Below are 16,336 nucleotides of genomic sequence, written 5' to 3' on the forward strand. Positions count from 1 at the left end.
TTTGTGGTGCTCCTGGTGAACAAGAGCAAAAGGTGAAAGTCAAAACCCCCCAGTCCACCTTCCCACCCTGCCCTGAGGTGGTGTATATGGAGGGCTTGGACTTAGAGATCAGTCTGTAAGTGAAGATACCGGCAAAATGTCGTATGATACCTCAAGGCGTCACAGATCGGCAGACAGGTCCTCTGTTGAGTCATGCAAGCTGAGACTGCTTCCAGGCATGTGTAGATGACAACCCAAGATGACACTTTAAATAACTTACACCAGAGGCACCCCAGAGAAATCAAAGTCGGGGTGCAATTTCACTGAATAAGGGGCACAGGAGTTGTCCGAGTGGTGCCCACCCGTGACCTGTGTTGTGCTTCTTTGCAGAGATCGAAGAAAGCTATGAAACCGACTCGAGCTTCCTCACCAACTGCATACACAGCATGTCCGGTCGCTGCCCGCAAGGCACCATCATCCCCGACGGCGATACCGAGGCAATCCCGGTGACATTCATAGGGGAGGTTCTCGATGATCCCGTGGACTCGGTGGCATTTACCAACAGAAACAACAACGCTGGCTCTTTCGATGCTGGGAGCACAGCCAGCAAGAAGGCCCAGCTGCCACCGTGCCAGGCCGAGCACATCCAGCAGCACGGGCAGAGGCGGGCGGCAGGGCCTGGCTCACCGGCTCCTTCCCAGGACCCTGGGAGAGAAGTCATAGTGGCCTCGACCAGCACCTGGAAGGATGTGACTCCCAGTAAAATGGCGCCCAAGGCAACTTCTGCTTCAGCGCTTCACACGCACGACCTGAATGCGAAGGAGGAACGCAAGGTGGCCAGCTCTGCTCATGGCGGGAGGACCCTGGCCACCAGGAGGGTGAGCGCGCAGCCAGGGAAGGAAAAGGAAGGAGATGATAAAAGTGACGTCTGGACACTACCGCCGTGGTTTCGAGACCAACACCCAGGGGGGAGTTACGGGCTTAAATATGGCCTCACAACGTATAAAATCGTCCCTCCAAAGTCAGAGATGAAATGTTATGACCGGGGGGCATCCCTCTCCACGGGTGCCATCGAGATCGACGAGCTGGGGAACCTGGTGAGTCCCCACACGAACGCCGGCAGGACCATAGTCCCGACGCCGCCCGCTCTGGAAGCAGAAGCCCCGCCCATCGGAAAAGTCAAAGAGTTCTGGAGGTCCGACTCTATAGAAAAACACTCTGGCCGGCCCGCAGAGGGGGCCAAGAGGACCTCTACCCCCACCACGCCCACGAATCCGCAACCTCAAGAAAGCAGACTCAGAGCGGAGCCCACTTCCCCAGACCCCAAAGCGACATTGCCCCGGCCCCGGTCCCCCAACCCAGAAGATGGGAGACCTCTGGAGGAGGGCAGAAGCTGGCCACTCCCAGCAGCTGCTTGTCCCCTGAAAGTTCCAGCAGCTAACACCGCAGAAGTCCCGTTTCTCAAGCCTCAGAGAAGAACATCCAGCCAGTACGTGGCCTCTGCCATTGCCAAGCGGATAGGGACCCCGAAAGCCCACACTGACGTGGGGAGGAAGCCTGGGAATGCCCAGAAGACATGTGAAGAGCCAGACCCACCTGGACGACCTCCCATGGTGAAGGATGGTACCACCCCCAGCCTGTACCCAGAGACAGGCGTGCGTCACAGTGGGGACGGATCGGCAGCAGGAGCGCATCCCGGGGGGCAAATCAGCAGCCCTTATGGGAAGCTGTCTACTCAAGACGGTCCCACTGGCATCCACAGAACTTCCCATGGACCACTCATCACAGCTGCCCAGAGGGGTCAGGCTTCCGTGGGACAGAGCTGTGGTCTCAGTGGAAAGCAAAGCCCAAGGAAACACAGGACCAGCTCGTCATCTGATCCCAAGTGCCAGCCGGCCGGCACGAGCCCCCCTCCCGCTCGCTCGGGAGGTGATCCGACTCCAGGCAGTGCCCTGGTGAATGGCTCCAGGTGGGTCTCCGTCCACAAAGAGCCTCTCCACTCTCCGAGAGTGTCTGATAAAAGTAGCCACGCTGGACAGGAGCCCCCTGAATGGGAGGAAAAGCCGGGTTTGTCAAGCACAGATGTACCTGAAGCCGATGGTACCCTGCCAGCCAGTATCTTTGGGCCAAAGAAGAAATTCAGACCCGTGGTCCAGAGGCCAGCCCCGAAAGACACATCCCTGCACAGCGCCCTGATGGAGGCCATCCACTCGGCGGGAGGAAAGGACAGGCTTCGCAAGGTGAAGTCATCAACGGGCTCCTGCCTCAGGGATGGGCCCTTCCCCACAGCCACCCAGACAGAGACTTTAAGGTGGCATCGGAGGAAGAGTGCCGGGCTAGGGATGTGGGTGAATGCACGGGTTTAATTTTACCTGAATTTCTGTCTCCTTGCCTACAGAGTTATTTGAATAGAACCATTAAGGGGCCAGAACTGATGGGTTTGGGCTCGTCCACACTGCCTTTAAGGCTCTTGACTGCCCTGGGGAAAGATGTCGCTAGTACATAGCCCTTGCCTGGTCGCAGGGGAGTGAGTGGAGAGGAGGTGGGTGGGGCAGGGGGAATCATCCACACCTGGTCCTTGAGCCTGAAGGGGTAGATGGAGGGTCAGACTGGGATCCCCGTCACCCTGCGTTTTCAGCAGTGGTGGGCTGTCATTCTCCAGTAACCTTGGGGACAGTTTTATCACACCTGCCCCCACGTAGGCATTTATCATCCTGCAAATGTTATTTAATAGCTACACCAACACGGATGATTGGGAACTGTGTCCTCCATTTTGCCCTTGAGAAAACTGGGGGTCCCCCTGCCAGCTAGTGGGGACCCAGGCCCCTCATCCAGGTCTGCAGGACTTCAAGGCACATATCTGCTCAGGAAAGCTAGGACCGGTAACAGGAGGGATAGGACATTCAGGGGCGATCATCCTGTGCTACCCCACATATAACACCTTTGATTTTTGTATAGTGTGAGCTCAATCCAGAATCTCAACCTGATAATTTTACCTTCTAACAGACAGAGACTGTGAAACTGACCCTGTAGGTCTGAACTGATAACTATGGGTTTTCTCTGCACTACCTTACCGTCAGCATTCCCCCGTCTCCTGAGTGACATGTGTTGACATCGTTAATAAATATTCTAGACTCCAGAACCCGGCTCAGAGGGAGGTCTGAAGAAACCGTCCTACACAGAGACAGACAGCGAGCGCTCAGCCCTGCTGGCAGCCATCCGTGGGCACAGCGGCACCTGCAGCCTGAGGAAGGTAAGAGGGGCCTCCACAGCTGCCCCCCCCCAGTGATCCCGGGGATGCTGCAACAGCCAGGGCAACCCCCGATTGTGTAAGCGATGCTAAGTCATCATCGGAGTAACCAGACCAACCGCAGGAGAGGCATTGAGGGGCCGCCCCTGCACAGAAGCTCTCCCTCTCTCTCCCAGACGAGTAAGTCCTCCCTGCATGTCTAGCTCTGTGCACTTCCCCAAATTCCGGGACGCTGAGCCTGGCTTCAGGGCTTAGATCACCCAGCAGTGGGAGGCGGCAGCGTCTCAACTCAGGGATGGAGTTGCTGGTCTGGCACAGCTGCAGGACCACCTGGACTGGAGCTCGGGGACAGAGGGTCATCCAGCTTCCAGAGCCAGAAGCCAAGGAAAAGCGGAACGGACACCTTCCCTTCCGTGTTTGGAGGAGGGGTCATCCGCATTGGTTGGTCGTTGGTGTGTGGCCTTGGGGTCTGTCCAGACACGCCACGATGAGGCAGGAGGGCAGGGGTCTCAGTAGGACCAGACTGACAGCCCTCCTCCCTGCCATCAGTCACTGCCACCACCACCACCCCCGGCCCCCAGGAAAGCCCAGGGATGGGAAGCAGACACGCCCCCTGGGCTGGCTGCACGGTCAGATACACTGTGCCGCCTCTTGGAAAGGACATTTGGGACACTGTCATTTAACCGTCTCGTTGCTAGGTGACGTCCTCCGCCTCTGAGGAGCTCCAGAGCCTCCGCGATGCCATGCTGTCTGCACATGGGGCAGAACCCCCAGGGCTAGAAGACCTTGGGATCCAGTCCCCACCCGCCCTGCCGCCGCCATCGCCCCCATCCCCTCCAGTCACCCAGGCTCCCACCGCATCCCGGACGGCGTCCAGGTCCAGCTCGGGCCCCCTCAGCAACCCGGTGGACGCCAGGCAGGCCTTGATGGACGCCATCCGCTCAGGCACAGGGGCCGCGCGGTTGAGAAAGGTGAGGATGCGTGACTGCGCGTGCGCGCTCCCGTGGGTGAGAGGACAGGAGAAGAATGCCCCTGCGCAGACGCGCCCTCAGCGTGGTGGGAAGTCATGCCAAACTCGCTCCTGGGATGCAGCGAGGGCTCCAGTGCACTCCTAACCCCTGAGCGCGGTTCCACCACCCACGGCTGCCTGTGATCCAGGACGGCCACCTGTGACGCATCCTGAAGGGCCTGCACCACACTCACGGCCTTCGGCCGGGGTCCAGGCAACAGCATGATTGGTTAATTAGTTCATCTTTCTCTCTTTCCTTCTTTCTTTCGGAATTTATTTTTCTTTTGCCAGCATACATTTTGAACATTATTGCATGTGACGTCTCTTGGGCAGAGCACACGTTTCTGGTTTTTCTAAAGCTTCTCCTCTATCTGGTCTTATGCTGGTCTGTACATTTATGCCCACCTAGTCCCTGAAAGCAGTGGAATTTGTGGCGCCCAAAGTAGGATTCCCAAATTGAAAGGGCCTTTGGGCCGGATGGATTTTGAGATCTCCTTTAACTCCAGAATGATGCTGTGCATGGACTGACCCTCTCTTCCTGCCTGTTTCTAGTGGGTGGAGGAGTTAGGCTAATAATAGGGAAGTGGTGACAGGTATTATTTTCTGAGAGATTATGTCCAGACCCTGAGCTTAAGTTCTCACATGTACCTGAAGAGGTCAGTACTAAGATTATCCTCATTTTACACGGAAAGTGAATGAGGCTCAGAAAACCGGAGTAACTTGCCCTTGTTCACATAGGGCCGGACCCAGACAGGGGTCAGTCTGGGCACAGAATGGCCACTCTGCACTGCTCTGCAAGAGAGCAGCTGGCCCACGAGACCGCTGGACCACTTCCACAGAGGGCGGCAGGCTTTGCTGAAGAGGTTTCCCACCCAGGAGCCTAGGGCCTAGAAGGTAGTCCTCGCTGAAGCCAGGACGCCCAGCGGTGCCACCCTGGGCAGGAGCGGTCTGAACACCACTGACTGGGAGCGTTCCTGGGGCCACGGCCACGGCTCCCGGGTCAGCCCCAGAGCGTGTCCGTGTGACGGAGAGGCATCAATCTGTGTGCTGTGGCCCCGTCAGGGACCCAAGACATCACATAGGGAGGATGCTGAGGGCAATTCATCACGGAAAGCACAGCCCAGCCTCAGGATGCTGGGAAAAGGAAATGTGCTTAACCACATGGCGCTGGATGGCGGCCAGTTTCACACTTTCTCCTCTGGATGGGGGGGGGGGGGGGCGAGGGGACGGCAGTTAAAAATTATGGAGGGCTTTTGGGTTTTCTTTACTTGTTGTTTCATTTCTGTAGAATTTATATATTTATGAACTTAGAACTTTTATTACATAGAATGAGGGAAAGGTGAAGAACTTGGGGTGCATGGCTAAATAAGTGTCCTAATAAATGGACCATGTGGATTCTGATGAAGACAGCTCTGGAATTCAACCCTGAGACAACCTCTTTCCTCCAAGCACATTGCAATATCAATTGAAAGGAAGTGCCTGTCCGCCGGTCAGAACGGCCATCATCAAAAAGTCTACAAATAATGAAAGCTGGAGAAGGTGGGAATGTAAATTGGTGCAGCCACTATGGGGAACAGTATGGAGGTTCCTTAAAAAACTAAAAATAGAGTTACCATGTAATCCTGCAATGCCTCTCCTGGGCACATATCTGGAGAAAACTCTAATTTGAGAAGATACGTGCACCCCAGTGTTCATTGCAGCACTACTTACAATAGCCAGGACATGGAAACAACCTAAATGTCCATCGACAGATGAATGGATAAAGAAGATGTGGTACATATATACAATGGAATATTACTCGGCCATAAAAAAGAACAAAATAATGCCATTTGCAGCAACATGGATGGACCTAGAGATTACCATACTGAGTGAAGTAAGTCAGACAGAGAAAGACAAATATCATATGATATCATCTATATGTGGAATCTGAAAAAAATGATACAAATGAACTTATTTATGAAACAGAAACAGACTCTTGACATAGAAAACAAACTCATGGTACCAAAGGAGAAAGGTGGGGGGAGGATAAATTAGGAATTTGGGATTAACAGATACACACTACTATATATTAAATAGATAATCAACAAGGACCTACTGTATAGCCCAGGGAACTCTACTCAGTATCTTGTAATAACCTATAGTGGAAAAGAATCTGAAAAAGAATACCTGTATAGTATAGATATACATACATCCATATTTAACTGAATCCCTTGGCTGTACTCCTGAAACTAACACAGTATTGTAAATCAACTATAGTTCAGTTAAAAAAAAAAGAAGAAAAAGAAAGGACATGTCGGTCGTTCTCAGAGAATCCAAGGCAGCACAGCCGGTTATCAACCTCGATGGTCTGGCTGGTCTGAGGGGACGATTTTGAGTCTCTAAAACACTGTTTCAAAGTGAGAACCACAGGACATCTACATGCTGAGTCAGATTTTCAGGGCTTTGAGCCTACTCCTCTGCAATTTTCTAGTATTTATCAAGTCACTTTACTTTGAGGTTTGAGATAATTATCCATGTCCTTTGAGCTTTTGATGCAGTTTGAGTCATGCTGACTGTAATTATATGAAGGCTGTACTCATTTCTCGTATACATCATCTCACTGGCTGGTTTGGGGTCATTTCAAATAGCTGTTACTCTGTCCACCTCGCAGGAGTCACGTGGATCAGGGGCCCAGAGAGAAAAGCCTGCCTGGGCTTGCACAACGGGGGAGAGGCCACCACTGCAACCTTGAACCTCAGGCTTTCTCTCTCTTAGAACGTGTGCCCATGCCTTCCAGAAAATAATTTTAAAAAACAAGTTTGGGAACTGTCCAAAGGAGCAGAGAGAGGAAGCTGTTTGTGCCACGAGAAAGAAAGTGGGGAGAAACACAAGGACAGTGGTAGGAAGGGCCGGGACCTGCTGGCCAGTGGGTGGCGGGACACAGACGGGGGTGTGTGTGTGTATCCGCACAGCGGGCAGCGCGGCCCTGGCAGTGCCTGCAGGAAAGGTCCGGGGGGCTGAGGCCAGGCCGTTGCTCATCCGGATCTCAGCTTTGTGGCGGCAGCTTCACATGGCAGGTCAAAAGCCCACGTTTGGACTGTTTCTTGGATTAATCTAAGTGTTGGGACCTGCGTTACCCATCCTGGCAATGGTGAGGCAGTGAGTCTGGCGCGTCTGAGGTTTCGATGCCCTTGGGCTGTAAGCTGGGCCTGAGTGAGCACGATGAGCGTGACCTGGGAGACCCTGTCCCTTTGTCTACCCAATGCACCACATCTTACCTAGAGGCCTAAGGGCTGAGCGACAAGACTGTGTCACTGCTCTACACAGCGACCCAGACCCCTCACCTCCCCCCTGCTTACACTCTGCGTCTCAGGGCCACGTAAAACCTGCCGAAGGACACGTGACTTCGGAGGCCAGGACCTGGACCTTCCACCCAGAAGCCTCAGCTCAGCCTCCATCAGGGACACCCAGGTGCGGCCAGGCCAGCGTCACCTGGAACCTGGAGGTGTGCACCTGACCTCGTTTTCGACTGCCTCGCCCTCCCTATTGGTGTGGAACAGCAGACCTGTGACACCAGGGGACACACGTGCGATCCGGGTGACCAGGGCCAACTGTGCCTTCCCTGAGAAGTCTCGTTAGGCGGCCCTTGTCTGCAGGGCCCTGGCCGTGGATGTCTCCGTGGCTTCGCAGCAGATGCAGCTTGGGGTGTGTTACGGCGTTTGCACCTCGAGTCACTTGAGCTCTGCCTCTTTAGCTTTCTTTCACCTTTTGGGCTTTTAAAGCTGCATCACCTCAAGGAAAGTGAGCGAAGTGTGGGACTCCTGGATCCAAGCAGTGTGGGCTGCGCTGTCTGTGGATCCTCAGTACGAGCAGAGGTTCCTTCATCCTTGGTGTTCAGTGACGCTCCGGGATGCGTGTAGCCAGGATAGCGTCCCGGACTGCGGGGTGTTCCCGGCTCTCCCGGGGGGCGTGAGGGGCTGCAGTGCGTGAGTCCTCCAGGCATCTTCCTCCAGGAGAAGCAGGGCGTCCGGCTGTCCCGGGAGAGCTGGCAGAGGTGAGGGACTCTCACTGCTAAGGCGGGCACAGTTACTCACCCTTCCCTGAACACACACGTTTTGCGTCGGTGACGATGCTGCTTATGATAGAAGACCAGAGGGTCGATTTGATGTAGGAGGAATCATCACCTTAAAAGTGAGTTGGCCGCTTTTCAGGGCGATTGGAAGTCTGTTTGCCTCCCTCCACAGTGTGAATTGAACGCCCCGCCTCTGTATTTGCGGTTGTCAGAGACGTTGCCCACTCTGTGTCTTCCGTCCAGCCCCAGATAACAGCGTCCTCAGCTCTGCTCTGTCTGCTGCCCCTTCCGCAGTGGACACTGCCCTCCCTTGCTGGGGGCAGGGCTCAAACGGACCCCAGAATCCGCTTCCGCCTTCCACTCCATCCTGCATTCTTATTCATGGCGAAACTGTGTGCGTTGGACAGCCTCTGTCGGTCTGTGTTAAATGCATTGTTTCAGAGGGCCTGGAATGGACACCAAGTGCCCTTTTAATCCGTGTTTATATCTAACACATTCACACGTCCGGCCATTCATCTCGCAAGCATTTCCTGAGAACCCACCAGGGTCCAGGGACTGTAGTAGCTGCTCGAGATGGAGAGATGAATGAAGCATTGTCTGTGCCCCCTGGGGACTCTCAGCCGGGAGAGGAAGAAGGGATTGGGGGTTTGTCCTTGGCCTTAGGGACATCTCACAGAGTTAGAGACCTGGTGAAAGCCCCAAGACCTTTTCCTCATGTGTCGTAGCTTCGCTCCGAGGAGGGCAGAGAGCAAGCATCTCCTGTGTCCAGACCTTCCTGGACTGAAAGTCTGCAGCTTCCATTCCACAGATGGGAAAGGGGGGCACAGATGTCCTGAGGGCCTCGTCCTGGCCGTAACTAGGTCAGTGCCGCTGCCCAGCCAGACTCCGCGTCAGCCCGGCACGGGCGGACGCCTCTGGGAAATGCCTCATTAAGCCCCATGGTGGGCACGCCGCGGCTGGGCCCTCCCAGGTGTACGTTTTCCCACCACAGGAATTAACTGATTCAGATCACACGTGTGTCCTGGCGCTTGGCCTTGGCAGGAGACCCTGTGAGAAGTGATTAGACATGTGACACCATCGCCATCAAAGCCCAGGGAGCCCCTGAGCCAGGACAGAAAAGCGTTGCAGCAGCAACTCTAGGCCATGTGGGCTTGGCAATGCACAGTGTAGACCTTTGATGTGTTTCAGTGAAGTTGGGAGAGTTCAGAGGCACAGACAGGTTATTTCTGTCTTTGCTGCCCTGTGACCATCCTGCCTATACAGACCTTCCATGTGACCTGTTTTTCCTGCAGGTGGAACCCAGGGATGCCTGTCACCACTGCAGTGACCCCTCAGGGCCCTCATGGGTGCGGTTCCCTATTCCTGGAAGGAAAACGTTTCACCTCCTAGTGTTACCAGCTAATCCCCAGTCGTCCTGAATGTTCCTGGATTAACCTCAAGCCCCCAGAAAGTCTCCCCCAGCCCCCAGGCTGGAGGAGGTTCCCCAACAGAGCGTCACCTCCTTTTCCCCCATAACCACATCTCAGCCTAATTTCAGCAGTGACCTGTGTAACTCCTGTGTGGGCTTGCCCTCCTGCCACACCGTGAGCTCCAGCAGGTCCCAGCGCCTTGCACAGCCCCAGACACAGAGTGGGTGCTCAGTAACTATCTTTTGGGGGAAGGGAGAAAGGGCGCCCATTCTTTGCCACCATATTGCCTGGCTCTCCAGACCAGTGGCCGAGTGCAACTTGGGGTCCCCGTGCTCAGAACTCGTCTATTTCATAATCGTGATAAACTTGCCAAGAATCCACTTCACACTGTAAGAAACCACCTTCTTTTCCTTTGCAGAATAAGGTAAGTTCCGGACATCTCCAGTCTTCTGCCAACGGTCCCACTCCCGTTCTGCAAAGCTGGCTGACAGCTGCATGGCTGGGTCCCCTGGGAGTCCATTAGCTCCCCCCCCACCCCAGGAACTCATCTGTCTGGGTGGAAAAAAGGGACCTGAAACAGAGAATCCTGTCGCTCCCTGACAACTTCTTTCCTTCCCCTGGACACCAGCCCTCTGTCACCACTGTTCATTTTACCTTTTTCCATATAAACATCATTTTCCTTGGCAGGTGGGGAAACAGAATTAAACTTGGATATTTTTACAGCTTTCTGACTTGGCCTCAAACTGCAAGCTTTGTCCCTTCATTGATTTTCTTCTTGTCCAATCAAAATAGGAAAGATTCTTTCAGGAAGCTTGAAACCTTTGGGATGCCAGGAACCCTTCCAGTGTTTTTCTTCCAAGCTGCGCCTTGCAGCACGCCCTCCTCCCCCGGGGGGTGCCCTCTGTCCTCCTTGCCCACCTGAATTTGGTCACACCCATCCCGGGGCAGGTCCACTGGTCCCTTACCAGTGTGGCTTTAAGCTTGGGTTGACACTAATGGCCATCAGTGTGGTTTATGCTACCTTGTGGCCGATTCCATCACCAAGCTGTCTTTGTTGAATTGTCCAAGTCAGAGCTTTTTAAGGCTGTCCTTCTTCAGTTTCCTTCTTGACACCAAAGTTTAGGAGTTCTCCTTTTCCTTCCTAGATATTTTCTTAGTTTACTGAGAACTTTTACAATCTGCATGCAGCCATCGTTGTTGCTATTAGTGGTGATGAGAGCACCTTCTAGGTCTCAACCAGCCAGGGATTCAAATAGCCCCCAGCCCGGGTCTTCTGCACCAGCGACACGCAGGCTAGAGTGAAGCAGGCTCACTGCCAGGAGAGCAGGTGATGTCCAGCCCCTGCTTCCTTCACTCGCCTGCCCTGTAGCTCCCCTCACTGGGTCACAGTCCCACCTACTACCCCTCTGTGTCCTGGGAAGTTTACCTTAGCAACTTGGAACCGCCTTCTGAAAGTGGCTTCTCCCAGTCGGGCCAGGCTTTAGGTGACCAAGGCGTGCAGGATGTCTCCTGCCTCACCCCCAAACCTCCGTTCAGTTGTCATCTCATCCCGGCCACCAGGACGCTGGTGCTGGGATGAGACGAAGTGATGGTGGTGCTGGTGACAACGCAATGAGGTATACCTCGAGCCTCACCGGGTGGGTCTGTAGTGCAAATCCCATCATCCCCATTTACCGGGGAAGGAGGGGGCACCCCCTGCCTGAGACTCGCCCAGCCCAGATGCAGAGTCAGTGTATCCATACAATGAATTACTACCCAGCAATGAAAGGAATGTACACGCAACAACATCGATGAATCGCAAAATAATTATGCTGAGTGAAAGAAGCCAGGCCAAAAATAAAGCCAGACCAAAAAATAAATAAATATATGTCAAAACATATCAAGTTTTACTCTTTAAATGTGTGCAGTTTATCATATATCAATTAATTTGTTAAAACAATAACAGTAAAGATACCTTTTAAAAATCCCTCCCCCTCCCATGGACCCGACCCCACCGCTGCCTAGCTCTGCTTCCCTTCACTGTAGCTTCCAGATGTCCTGCCCACTTGTGCTGCTCCGTTTCCCCAGCACCCCTCCCCCACCGGCCTCCTCCTGGCCGCTCTCAGAACCGCCCTCGTCAAGGTCACAATGCTGCTAGTACCCTTGGATGCAAGAATAGCGCCCTTTATTCCCCTGACCCTTTTCAGAGGTCAGGAAATGGGATAAACATACTGTTAACAGGATGCTGGCTGCATTTTCCAATAACAGGCTCAGTCTGTTCTTCTCTGCCCAACACACACACTCTTCTCCCCGTGTCTTGGACATTCTGTAGCAAACTGATTTTGCTTTTCCAAACTGACAATTAAAATCTTTGTTTTGAAGTTAGAGGTGGCTCACTTCTCAAGGTGTCTAGGGTTTGAAGAAAAACCCATTGAAAACGTAACTAACATAATGTTCAAACATAAGCTCATCTGTGTTTCCCACCCTTGGGGCCCGCTGGTTCCCGTTGCACTGTTTGCTGTCACCACGTGCATCCTTGTGGACGCGCGCTCCCCGCGGCTCGGCGAGCGCGCTGCACATTTCCCCTGCCCCTCTGGCCACGTTCTGAGTCTCCTCTGCCCAAGGCTGCATGCGGCCCTGGAGAGAGTCCCAAGACCCCTTGTCTTCCAAATCTCCTCACTCTCCCGGGCGGACCCTTCACTGTCCAGACCACTGGCCCCCAATCCCACCCCCATCCTAAGCTGCCCTGTGCATCGGACACGAATCTTCAGTGCCCTCCCTGACGTCCACCGTGTGTGTCCCATGGGCTCCATCCAAATCAGCAGGTCCAGTCTCCTCCCTCCACGCCCCAAACTCCACATCTCATCCCGTTTCGTTTCTCAGCTGGTGTGGACACCGCTACAGCCAAGGAGACACTGATGGGTGGGTGTGCTTGTAAGAAACGAGCGGGTGGAACCCTGCAGTCGTGGTCGTGGCCTGGGGCCATGTTCTCTTCTCAGATGAGCCCGCTGGGGACCGCTATTTACTAGTATTTGGTCCAGGCCGAGAGAGCACTCTACACCCCGGTTCTCCCATCTTTATATTGGAGGCAGTACCCACAGTGATAACAATGGCAATAACGCGTCAGTGATTGAGTTGAGCTGAAGTTTTAATGAGATGAGACTCATGGAGGGCTCGAAATGGTACCTGACACGCTGTAAGTGCACAGGAAATATTCCAGGTGGTGTGTGTTGTTGGCGTTATAAGAAATCTGCTTGGGTCCTTGGAAGTTCGCTCTGATAACGCACTGAGAAGTAGGACGAGATGCCCAGCTCCCAGCGCCATTCCAGTTCGAATGTGCTGAGCTCGGTGGAACCACGGTGAGAAACCCAGTGCTCCTTTCACATGGTTTCACGTGAATCTGTCGCTTTTCTTAAAAATGCTGTTCACCTTGGCCTTCAGAGGCATGGAACTGTTTCCTTCAAGATTCGGCCGTCACATTTTCTGCACTTGGGCATCCCAGGAGCGTGCAGGGCTGGGCTCAGAGTGGCAGGGTGAGCTCACGCGTCGAGTGGGCTGGGAACGTGTGGGTTTGCAGTCGCCCCTTGGAGCCGCCCCCACTCACTGGCACCCAGCAAGTCCTGCGCCCGGGGACGGGGTGGGGATGGATGCCGTGGTTCCAGCCCCAGAGTCCCCACACCAGCAGTGACAGACACAGCTGCTGGGAGACCACGGCGGGCGAGGGGGCGATCGGATCTGCCCGCCCAGGACTGGAAGCAGGAATGCCTTCGGCCAAGAGATGGTCTGAACGCTTCTTGAAGAAGGAGTCCTCGTTTTCCAGCAGGAAAGGGGCATCCCCGAAGGAGAAACCCCACATGCAGAGACCAGCCCAGAAGAGGGACGGACCCCTAACAGACTCAGAGACTGGGAGGGAGCTCAGAGAAGGCGGGGGCTGGGGCCGGCTGACGGCTCTGGGAGAAGCTCAGGGACCTGCAGACACATCTTAGACCCTCCAGCAGTTCCCGATGCTTTTTCCTGAAGGCTGTAGCCAGTCACTGAAAGCATTCAGGCATGTTGTTTGTGTTTCTGAGAGTTTTCTCCTTGGGGCTAAACGTTTGATGGGTACAGCGTAAACACTCATTGCGTTGGGAAAGGAATATTGCAGGGAGGGGTTGGCACACAGGTCCTCAGCGCCCGGATACCTGCACCCTGGGCTCCGCCTCACGCCCTGAGTAACTGTGGTTCTTTCTTCACTGCAGGTGCCCTTGCTCGTGTGAATCAGCAACAAGATGCGATCGTGGCAGAAACCCCCCTGCAGGATGCTCTCCACTCACGAGCGCCACCCGGCAAGGGATATAGGGGTCTGGTGGCTTCCTGGTCTCCAGGCCAAAACTCGCCCCGTTGACTTTCAGTCTATATCACGGTTCAAAGGGACGGGGATGCCACTCTGCCACGCGGCTTGTGCCAAGGAAATGTATTTGCCTCTGAATATTTAAAGTTGCCAATAAACTGTTCTTGTTGGCAGGTTAATGGGACTATAAACGCTGGAGCCCAACACACTTAATTACATCGATAGACAAAGTGGAAAGAATCATGCCTTAGACCGATTTTGGACCTTGGAGACTTACCACATGTAGATGGTTAAAACCATTTAGTTGTTGAAAATCTTTCTGAATTCTAGGGAAAATATATAAATCAGTTGAAACAATCTGAATGTCATATGCTACTTGATGTGAGAAAAAAGAGTTGGGAGGCTTTTTCAAAGGTGACTTCACTGAGTAATGAAAGTATTGGATCCTTATTCCTCAAACATTTGGGGTGAAAACCTCATGGAGGGTGGCAGACCACGGTCTGTCCAGCTAAAGCTATTAAAAATCAACCATGATCGCCCAGAATAACAATCAAACGTGACGTATGAACATGGCAGGTCTGAGTTCTCCTGGGGTGTTGGCTGAGATCAGAAGGACGTTGGAGGGGACGTTGGAGGGATGGCAGTGCCCACTTGGGATGCTGTCCCCCGGCGGGCTGTGATGTAGCGCAGCCCTCCCCGACCGAGGGCTGAGCACGGAGCCCGGAGGCTGCCCTAGGAGCCTTAGAAATCCTCCGCGGGGCAGAAGCGTGGATGCCGGGTCCGGATCAGATCAAAATCGTGCTGGTGCTTCACAGTGCGGGTTTGGTCTCCATGCTTGTGTCCGGCAAGTGAATGGCCGCTGTGGGTCACGTGGCAGCCTTCTCATAGCACACAGCACCCGGTCTCTGGTATTTATCTCAGAGGCCAACTACGGCTGTAGGAAAAGCTCTTTAAGAGATGACTAGAAATCAAGAGGAATTCCTGAAATAAAATTTCTGTCTTAATGAAGCAACAGATATGGCGGGATCCTTCGAACGTTTCACGATTTCAGAGCCGGGCGTCACGTAGGACGGAAACTGCTCTGCGTTGTCTGATGAATGCCACTCACCTTCCCCAGGGCGGCCAGGGCATCCAGCCAATCGCTCTCACACCACGCTGTCTCTACTGTTGGTCTTTTAGTGCCACAAATAAAAGAAAATGAAAGTGTAGCCTTCGTGTGGATTTCATGACTTCAGACCCCAGTTCGGTTAGATACCCTATGCCCCAAATAGAAAGGAGACATTCGTTTATTCAACTGGTACTTAGGACTGCTTGCTACCCTCTCCCGGGCACTTGTTACAGCAGATGCCAAAACAGACGGGAATCCCTGCCTTCGTGGCATTTAAATCGTGGTGGAGGAGACAGACCATAACTGAAATAAGTGAATAATATACCGAGTATACTTAGGTGCTGGTAAGTGATTAGGAGAAAAACATGAAAAGGGATGAAGCCTAAATAGGGAGATGAAGAAAGGCCTCTTGCTACAGAGGCATTTTAGTAAAAACCTGAAGGAAAGGAGAGGGCCAAGCGTGGGCGGACGCCTAGCTGGCAGGGAAGAGAGAAGGTACAAAGGTCCTGAGGCAGGATTTTGCCTGCAGTGCTGGCGGAATGAGAGGAGGATAGTGTAGACGTGTGTGTGTGTGAGTGGGGTCCGTACAGTTTCCCTGGCCTCTGGCCCCTGGTTCTCACACACGACTTAGTGCCCCGTCGCCCAGAGCAGCCTTGTTCCCCAGCAGACCAGGAGAGCAGCAGATGGGAGGGGAGCAGAAGCGCGCCCTGAGGACGAGAAGGGCGGCCCCTTGAGTGCACAGCCACCTCAAATTTCTCACAAGGCGGGGGACCAACCTGACACTAAATGTATACCTTGTTGCGTTACGTTATGTTCTGCACCCCGCATTGGGTTTGGGCTGCGCAGGAGGGATGGGGCAGCCTTCTGCATCGTGCTTTTGCCTTTTTGCAGAGTGTTTCCCAGTTGTGCTTGGCGGTTCTCAAGTTCAGTGGTGGTGAGGCACCATTTTCCAGACGAGGATACTGAATCCAGGAAGACTAAGCACCTGATGAAGCAGCTTCATCGCCTTATCCTCGTTCTTAAGTCAGTGCTTCTAGGACCCCTGTTCCTGCAGAATCAAATCTGAACTCCTGAGCCTGTCAGCCCCCCTCCCCAATCCGAGGCCTCAGCCTCAGCTCTCACCCACATGGAACCACCACCAGGGCACTGATGCATCCCGAGGGCGCGTGGCACGCCCCTCACCCCTCGCGCACTTCCCCTGCCAGAAATGTGCAGCTGCCC

The 16,336-nt window shown here is 53.9% G+C and overlaps 1 protein-coding gene across 9 annotated transcripts in view; it reads left to right on the forward strand.

The window, feature by feature from the left end:
• Positions 1–15,215, forward strand: part of COBL (cordon-bleu WH2 repeat protein) — a 264,711-nt gene extending 249,496 nt beyond the window's left edge. For all 9 annotated transcript variants that reach the window (XM_027124111.1, XM_027124116.1, XM_027124113.1 and 6 more), the window contains 4 exons: positions 370–2,219; positions 3,113–3,232; positions 3,928–4,200; positions 13,916–15,215. In XM_027124111.1, coding sequence (XP_026979912.1) covers positions 370–2,219; positions 3,113–3,232; positions 3,928–4,200; positions 13,916–13,933 — 2,261 coding nt within the window. In that variant the 3' untranslated portion in view covers positions 13,934–15,215. The remainder of the gene's footprint in view (positions 1–369; positions 2,220–3,112; positions 3,233–3,927; positions 4,201–13,915) is intronic.
• Positions 15,216–16,336: the final 1,121 nt, after the last annotated feature.

This window comes from Aethalodelphis obliquidens, unplaced genomic scaffold (assembly GCF_003676395.1).
Source record: "Aethalodelphis obliquidens isolate GAN/ISIS:26980383/991018 unplaced genomic scaffold, ASM367639v1 scaffold27, whole genome shotgun sequence".
Taxonomy (NCBI): domain Eukaryota; kingdom Metazoa; phylum Chordata; class Mammalia; order Artiodactyla; family Delphinidae; genus Aethalodelphis; species Aethalodelphis obliquidens.